At 33.4% G+C, this 9,506-nt stretch overlaps 1 protein-coding gene across 1 annotated transcript; it reads left to right on the forward strand.

The window, feature by feature from the left end:
* Positions 1–4,459: 4,459 nt before the first annotated feature.
* LOC149179467 (xyloglucan endotransglucosylase protein 6-like) lies at positions 4,460–6,201 on the forward strand. Its single transcript, XM_089423837.1, has 4 exons — positions 4,460–4,772; positions 4,883–4,983; positions 5,092–5,285; positions 5,394–6,201. Exons 1-4 carry the CDS (start codon positions 4,592–4,594, stop codon positions 5,764–5,766), a joined length of 849 nt encoding a protein of 282 aa, XP_089279963.1. The 5' UTR covers positions 4,460–4,591; the 3' UTR covers positions 5,767–6,201.
* Positions 6,202–9,506: the final 3,305 nt, after the last annotated feature.

Here is a 9,506-nt window from a genome sequence, read left to right on the forward strand (position 1 = left end):
ATGACAAGTAGAGACTCACTTGAAGATATAGTTGATGTGAAAGATTAAGTAAATAGTGAGGTGATAGGGAAAATGATCCATATTGACACCATAAACATATTTAAGACAACATTAATGCCAATGACAAGTGAAGCTAAAAGCCCATGGTACACATTTCTTTAACTCATGTACATATGTTTAAAGTTGACATGTATTGATATGTGTTATCAAAGATTATGGTCATGGCAAGAGTAAAAGGAAAGCATGATGGAAATTTGATGCTCATTAGAGGGAAGTTCCCATGAAGGTTTTGAAGACAATGGAGATATCAAAAAGATGATAAAGAGACCGAAAAGATGGAGTAGCACATGGGCATAATAGTAGTGATGAATGTGGAATGAGAAATTGATAGAATACATAAAGGAATGAAAATCCATTCCTTACAAAAAAAATAATGAGAATACATATAAATATAAATAATTTACAATCTAAAGGGGTGGAGTGAAGAGAGTGTCATCATAACCCTTGAAGGACAAAATATATAACTTCTTTTGCATGGGGGTTGGGCATTGCATCAAATAATAAAATAGAAGTGCTAACAACTTGGTGACGCCTCACTTAATTTAGATCCTTCAATCAAGTGACAATTTTGGCTATGGGGAATTCTTTATTTGTCATCAAGGTACTTAATGTCATCTACACTCCCTCCATTTCTTACATCTTGATGCAATGAGACCATAACCCCTTACAATATCACACATACATAATGGAATTTCTCCACAATGTTTATAAAAAAACATAACCCCAATATTAAACAGTTAAACTTCACAATCTATAGTCATTTAAAAGTAAGCGTATGTATATATACACCACATTAATAAACCACTCAATAGAAATAATGACATAGTTTTGTGAATTTGAATATGAACATTAGTATCATAACAATAAATTTGAATTATTTATAAAATAGATTAGCCAAGCTATTGGGTCTCCATTACATTTATAGATCCCATGCATGTGTCTCTAGAGCATAAAGTCATCCATGATATACAAACCAAATCATATGAGATAAAAATATGTTTTTCTTATTCACAAAATTCATGTTTGTGCTCCTTGGTTTCTGGCCTTACATCTACCATACTATTGGATTTCCAAATACATTGCTTCATATTCTAATGGTTGACATATATCTACAGTGGATATATTTTAATACTAAACTAAGAAAATGTAAGAAAATGTGTAGAATGACTATAGTGACATGGATGCTCCTACATGAAAATTGCTTAGTTGGAAAATGTGAGGATTTTTCTCTTAATATTGTTAATGTCATCATTTTTTCTTTCTTTTCTTCTTTCTCCTCTTTCACACTTTGAAACACTTTGTTTGACACTCTCCACTCAACGCCCATCTCCTCTCACTTTTTGATCTATGCCTTTACACTTTGTAATTGTGGGACTTATATCTATAGTCAACTTTTCTATATTCCTTGCTTAGTTTGTTTTTTTGATATTTACCATCATTTGTTTCACCGTTGGTTACATCCCATTATCTTCTAGCAACTATTGCAAATCTCATCCAATGGGGCTCATTACCTTAAATTGCTTCATCTAGTGCTTGCACCTCCCCAGCCACCCTCTTCTACACCTTTACAATTGTCTTAACAAACTCCACAAATACTTATTATTCTAGCATCTCTTTATTTTTTATTTAGTTTAACAACTCTTCTACCATAATCATCTTCAAATTGAAGATGCTTTGCTCATCTCCACTCTTTTACACCAACTCTTCCTATTGCAACTGCTATATCTTTTCTTTGGTCTACTTGATTAAGTCTTTTCTCTTCCTATATATTCCATGTCACCCACAACAAATTCAACACACAAAACATTATGGAAGTCCACATGTTATATATGCATTTGACACCACCATATTTTGTAACAATCACACTCATCATTAAAACATTACTCATGACTACAACATCTCTACCTTCAAATTTATTATTGCATTACGACTCATTATTGCAATAATCTTTGTCTCACAACAATTCTTTGGTGCAAAAATATACTAGCTCAAGAAAACCCCTACTCTATATTGGCTCTTGAGTTTGCCATGCAAATTCTTTACCATGATTTTATCATTGTAGTCTTCTACTACAAATCCTTCTTCCATGCTCTCTTTTGGCATTCTATCCACTACATGCACTTCAAATACACCTTCCTCATCATGTTCATCAACAACACATGCCCCACTTTCACAATAATACTCTTTGCAACCGAACTTGGTATAATTTACTTTTCTTTCTTCTCTCACTACTTACTCTAATGCTTTCTCTTGATCTTAAACTTCTTATTTCTTAAAGCCAAATGATAAGAAATAACAATATCTTCTCCACACATATCTTCCTTTTAATGGATGGCTTCAATCCATCCACAAACTAAATGATACATTCCTCACTATCTCATGCAAAACTAGCTCTCATGGAAATGGTATCTTCAAAATAATTCTCTATACATTTATCATTGTTCTTCAACTTCTCTAATTTTCTATGCATTCTCAAAGTATATTTAGAATTTAAAAATTTACCTCTCAATTTGGTGACCATCTTCTCCCAATTCTAGATCTTGTCTTTGCTCTCCATATTATCTCTCTTCAATTGTTTCCACCAATCACATACATAATTCCTCAATCTTTTAATACAACAAATAAAGGAGCTACCAAATAGAATCTCTAGTCCACTCTCTCTTGATTAGTCACTGACTTATACTGATGTTTGAAGTGCCATAGGAGTTATCTCTTTTTTCATGTTAGTGAAATTTTATTCTCCATTGTTTGGAGGCTAACTTTAAAAGAAGGATAGAGTATGATTTATTGCATTTAATTATGAAATTATTTATAATATCCAAAAGAATTAAAAGCATTCCATCGCGAAATATTAAATAAATTAGTATATTAAAGCAAAATGCAATAATAATAAATGTGAATCAAATAAGATTACATTTGATTTATTATTACTATATTATAATTGGGTATAACATATTATATTGAGTTAATATTATAAAATCTTAAACAAAAATAACAATATCAACTATTAAAAAAATAAGAATAACATAGAAATTATATTTATAATTTTTTTTTTAATTTTTCTGAAATGTTTAATATATATTAATTATAAAATATTTCTATATTTATTTGTTTATTTAAAAAAAAAATCATTTTTTTAATAAAAATTTAAATTTTTATAATAATTTTTTTATAAAAATATTTTAAACTTTTCATATTTCTTTTAAATATTACAATTTTAATTTAACTTTAAAATATATAAATTCGAATAAGCATAAATAGTAAATCTTTTCGAATTTCAACACGTAAGAAAACTAACTCTATTAAATACCACACATCCTCGATTAAATAAAACAACTCCTTACTCATAGATTAGGTTTTCGAAGATGTAAAATATGGGATAAGTTTTTCATTTTGAATTGTTTATTTTACAGTTCAGTGTAATGTATAAAATTGTTTATTTGTCATTAAAGTTGAAATTTTGCTTATATAAATTTAATTAAAAATTTTAAAAATTAAAAAAAATAACTATATAAAATATTTAAATAATATTTATTCATAAAAAAATTTACAAGTGAAAAAATTGATTTACATGTTAAAAAAATCTTTCTAGACTAATTAAAAAATTAATTTTCTCTAAACTCATATTAAATCAATATTTAAAATAAATCTATACCAGTTTATTTAGTTCAACAAAAAAAAATTGTAACACACTTCCGGTTGTTATTAGATCGCAAAGTGGCAGAAGAATCTGGGGGATAGTGCGTGGAGGTCTATCACTTTATGGTGGTCCTCTTCAGTATTATATCCAAAATTATGATGATAAGAAGGGTACACGATTCAGATGAGCCACCTTGGGCAATCAGAGCCCAGGGAAATGTTTCCATCGATACCATGAAAGGATGGTTCATGGCTGGTTGCCAATAATCCAGCTGTCAATGACGTAGGCAGTGAATATGTTCGTGAAACTGGCACAGGCCTTGCTGGCACGCAGTTCTGGGAACCTGGGTGTTTATATAACTATATATATAGCAGTGGGCGGTGAATTGAATTGAATTGTCACGTGTAATATTCAGATTCCACATCCAGTCAGCGACACTGCAATCATATGAATGTTCCTATCGCCACAACGTCATAACTCAACTTGCCTCACTATTTCTCATCTGAAATTTAGCTGCTGATGCCCAATCACTAACGCCATTAAATTTTATATTCATAATTGCGAAGGAGGCCGCCATTAGATTTTATATTCATAATTGCGAAGGAGACCGCCATTAAATTTTATTTTCATAGTTCGAGAGACATGACGCGTTCCGTGGTAAATTTTTCATAAAATCGAAAACGATGTTCTGTTACTTTAATGGAACTGACGGACATGCTAGCATATATTATTTAAATGTTTGATGGAGTGTTGGATTACAGAGAAAAGTGACCCTCGGCCTCTCTGGCCAGTCAAGTTGCCATGCCTATAAATTTCCCTGTGTCTCGCTATTTCTTCATCTTCATCCTTATTTGAACTTTCTTACGTTCAAAGGAAGAGTCGAGAAGGAGAATGGCAGGTTGCGAAGGAGGGCGTATCTGCATATACTGGTGGGTTATTATTGTGATGTTGTGCAGCTTGGTAGTGGGCTCTCAATGTGCAGCCTTCAACGATCTCTTCTACGCCAGTTGGGCTGCTGACCATGTTATGTCCCAGGGCAATTTGCTCCAGCTCAAGCTCGATCACACTTCTGGTACTATCTATTTATTCTATTTTTCTTCCTAATTTATCTACCTCTGCCTCTGCTTCTGCTGCTCATATAATTCTGTCTCAATAATATCATATGAGTTGTGTGATTTGCAGGTGCAGGATTTGCTTCGAAGAGCACATACTTGTTCGGAAAAGTGAATGTTCAGATCAAGCTGGTTCCTGGCGACTCTGCTGGCACCGTTACTGCTTTCTATGTAAATACCATTTCCCTAACAACTAATACACTTGTTGTAATTCTGTGAATGAATTGTTTGAACTTGCAATAATTTAATACTTTCTTGTACTACTTGGCGATATTGCAGATGTCTTCCCAAGGTGATCAACATGACGAATTCGACTTTGAATTCTTGGGGAACACTTCAGGAGAACCGTACGTTGTCCAGACGAATGTTTATTCAAATGGGGTTGGCAACAGAGAGCAGCGTATTTACCTGTGGTTCGATCCAACTGCGAATTTCCATTCCTACTCCTTTCTCTGGAATCGCCACCAAGCTGTGTAAGTATCTAGTATAATTACCAGGCCCACTTAATTTCAATTTATGAATTACAGTATTTGATGAACAATTCGTTTCGTTTTGTGTGATTGTTTGATGGATGGAAGCAGTTTCTTTGTGGACGATGTGCCTATTCGGGGTTTTTCCAACAATGAGAAAAGAGGAGTCCCATTTCCTCGAACCCGCCCCATGGGCGTATACTCTTCAATATGGAACGCAGATGATTGGGCTACTCAAGGTGGCCGCGTAAAGACCGATTGGAGCCACGCTCCTTTTATTTCCACATACACAAGTTTCAACATCGATGCTTGCAAATACAGTACTAGCAGCTCATGTACTTCGTGGTGGGATCAGCCTGCCTACGCTTCACTTAATGCCAAGCAGAGAATGCAACTGAAGTGGGTACAACAAAAATACATGATTTACGACTACTGCAAAGACTCAGTTAGATTTGCTACTCCTCCAGCAGAGTGTACTGCGTGAAGTCGTAACTCCCGCAGAAATCATATTAAGAATCATTTCTTTCTCCTCCTGTACATTCTTTCTTGACAGCTTGAATGGTGGAAATCTCTCAATATGAATATCATAATCGTTAATTGGGATGATCAATCCGTGATGAGACGAAAGTTTTATGTTTTAGTGACGCAGCAGAAACAGTGTGGGTGTGAGGGCCAGTATGTATATAAGTTAAAGCGCAGGAGCCTTTCTCTCTCTCCTCTGCCTGCGCAGGCAGCCGCATTGAGAATATTCGAAGTGCCCTTGAGAGTAGAATATTCTATGACCACCAACATCCTTTATGTAGTTTTAATATGTGGACATATTTTGGCTTTGCATTGTATATTTTAGAATTGATGCATGATGTACAATAAAAAGATAAGAAACATATTGGAACTCCATCAAGAGCACAATATTCTATGACCACCTAGATCATTTATAAGTTTGAATATGTGGACATATTTTGGCTTTGTATTGTATATTAGAATTGGTGAATGATGTACAATAATAATAAAAAGATAAGAAACATGTATGTGCTGATTAAAAACGAAAAAGTGTGATGTATCTCTTTGTGAAGGAAAACACTCGTTATCTTAATAAGGTTTTTCTGCTTTAGAATATGGTTTTATAATATACTTGATTTAAGTCACACTAAACATTCTAGTTATAACAGATTGTTATAAGAAGAGCTTCGGCGTAAATCACATATAGAAAGACCTTTGTCGAGGCGTTTCGAACCAACAAGTGTGGTTCACCAACAAGTGTGGTTCATCGTCAGGACAAGTTGAAGAAACAGATCCAGCTTAGCATGTTAAACAGTCTATGGAAGCTTAGCATGTTAAACAGTCTGAGCAGAGACTCCAACGGCTAAATCGAACAACGGCTACTTTTGACCTTAGGACCCAGGTCAAATTATTATTCATTAATTTAATATTATTATTATTTTTAATATTATTCATTAATTTAATATTATTATTATTTTTAATATTAATACAAAAAATATTTTAAGATAGATTTTTCAGCGAAAATCACATGAGAAACCATTTTCGATGCGTTTCGAACCAACCAGTGTGGTTCATCGTCAGGACAAGTTGAAAGACAGATCCAACTTAGCCTGCTTAAATAGCTAGAGCAGAGACACCAACGGTTACCTGGGCTGAAAAGTATAAAGAAGACGCGTTTCGAACCAACCAGTGTGGTTCATCGTCAGGACAAGTTGAAAGACAGATCCAGCTTAGCCTGTTTAAATAGCTAGAGCAGAGACACCAACTTGTCCTGACGATGAACCACACTTGTTGGTTCGAAACACGTAGACAAATGGTTTCTCATGTGATTTTCGCCGAAAAATCTATCTTAAACTTGTTATGGATCACAAAAGCCTCAACTCTACAACAAAAAATATTTTTAATGGTTAGTTTTAAAAAAATTAATTAATTAATATATATATATATATATATATTAAAGTTATAAAATTAGGTTAAAAAAAAAATAAATAAATAAAATACTTTTAGAGGTTAGTTTAAAAAGATAATTTACTTATTTATTTAAATTATTTAATAATATAATACATATATAATAATATGTTGTTAAGGACGAGAATAATTTCAATAGTTAGCTTAAAAAGTAATTTATTAATTTATCTATTAATAATCCTATATATATATATATAAATATATATAAAGTTAGGGTTAAAAATATAAATAAATAATTTAAATGGTTAGTTAGAAAAGGTAATTTATTTAATTAAGTTAAATTATTTATTATTATATATTAATAATATAGTCTTAATATAGATAATTTTTTTTAATTAAATTATTTATTAAATATAATTAATATTATATTAGTAATATAGTCTTGATATTAATATATTAATAATATTAGTAGCCAAATTATTATTTATTAATTTAATATTATTATTATTATTCTTATTTATGGAAATAAGTTAAATTAGGTAGAAATATATAGGTAAATAAAATAATTTTAATGGTTAGTTTTAAAAACTTTAATTTAGTTTATTTATTTAAATTATTTATTAATAATTATATATATATATTTTAAAGATATAATATTAGGTTATTAAGATAAAAGTTAGGTGGGAATTAGTTAAATTGAGGACCTAACTTTTTTACAAACAAGGTAAATGAAAGATGCTAGTTAAATCAAATAAATAATAATAATAAAAATCAGCAAATAAATAAATAATAATAATAATATATATTTTTAATAGAAAATAATAATAATAATAATAATAATGATAATAATAATAATACGTAAATAAATATTATTTATGATAATAAATACCAATATCAATCAAGGAAAAATGGAGCGACACAAAATACACAGGAGAAGGATTGGAAAGAGTCCAGAGCAAGAAGGATAAACCATAGGAGATAGGAAGGCTCCAGGGGAACGACGAAAGCGAAAAAGATGAAAGAGGGGGGGGGGGGGGAGACTAAGATGAAAGGGCAGGGATCCAACATCTACTGATCTTCCAGCCGTCATCTCTATTGAGATTGTTAGGCCTTATTTCGATTTCAATAGCTTCCCTGAGTTTACGGTGATGGAACATGGCAACTTTGGCAACAACTTTAGCCTCCTTAATACTAACGTGATGCTTGGTCTTATCCACATGCTCTGCTAGCGCTGAAGACTTGGTTCTCCCATGTCTTAGGTCAGCTGCATGTTTGCTAATCCTCTGATGGATGGAGCGCCCTGTTTCCCCGATGTAGGGGGTCCCACACGAACAAGGGATCAAGTAGACACCCTTCATGTCCTTGGGGTTAATGGGATCTTTAACCGATCGGAGGGAATTACGAATAGTTTTGAGGGGTCTAAATGAAGAGGGAATATCATACCTCTTAAGGATTCGGGCAATCTTGTCTGTGGTTCGTTGGACATATGGAAGGTGGACACCTAGTCGGCGCTCTTTAGGCTCCTTCCTAATAACTGCATTTCTAGATGCTTTAAGGAAAGCTTTCTGACCTAGGCGCCTACTATATCCATTTTCCACAAAGACATCAAGGAGATGGGATTTCTCCTTATCAAAGCTCTCATTATCAGAAATCCTGAGGGCACGAGTAGCGAGGGTGTTAAGGACACCCATCTTCTAAGCAGGGAAATGATGGGAATCGGCATGAAGATACTGCTCAGTATGCGTTTTCTTCCGGAACACAGAGTGGGAGAGATAGTCGTCCTTATTCCTAGAAATAAGAATATCTAGGAAAGGGAGGCAACCATTGACCTCTTTCTCCATGGTGAACTTAATGGCAGAGGACTGACTGTTGAGGTGATTGAAGAAGTGATCCAGCTCCTCTTGGCCATGGGACCAGATGACGTTAGTGTCATCCACATACCTTTTCCAAAGCTTCGGAAGGAGACGAGCCGAGGCTAAAGCTTTGGCTTCGAAATCTTCCATAAAAAGATTCGCAACAATCGGGGAAAGGGGGGAGCCCATGGCAACACCACAAGTCTGTTCAAAGAATTCACCCTCGAAACAGAAGAAAGTGGAAGTGAGACAGATCTCAACCAGATGCGCGGTATCGGGATCTGTTAGGCGATAGATCACTTCCAAGGCCTCCTTTATAGGGATGCAAGTATAAAGAGAGACCACATCAAAGCTGACAAGAATGTCCTCAGGGTCCAGCCTAATATCCTTAAGCTCCTTAATGAAGGAAGCAGAGTCTTTAACGAAGGACTCAGTGCGGCCGACAAGGGGCTTAAGTTTGAGA

Source organism: Pinus tabuliformis, chromosome 4_1, assembly GCF_031772625.1.
Source record: "Pinus tabuliformis cultivar Carrire ecotype Pingquan chromosome 4_1, CPIR1, whole genome shotgun sequence".
In the NCBI taxonomy this organism is placed as follows: domain Eukaryota; kingdom Viridiplantae; phylum Streptophyta; class Pinopsida; order Pinales; family Pinaceae; genus Pinus; species Pinus tabuliformis.

Bases quoted from the DNA above. Each gene is read 5' to 3' on its own strand.
- LOC149179467 (XM_089423837.1), top strand. From the start codon at position 4,592: ATGGCAGGTTGCGAAGGAGGGCGTATCTGCATATACTGGTGGGTTATT. The intron at 4,773-4,882 runs GTACTATCTATT...TGTGATTTGCAG, and splicing joins CAAGCTCGATCACACTTCTG to GTGCAGGATTTGCTTCGAAG. The intron at 5,286-5,393 runs GTAAGTATCTAG...GGATGGAAGCAG, and splicing joins TGGAATCGCCACCAAGCTGT to TTTCTTTGTGGACGATGTGC.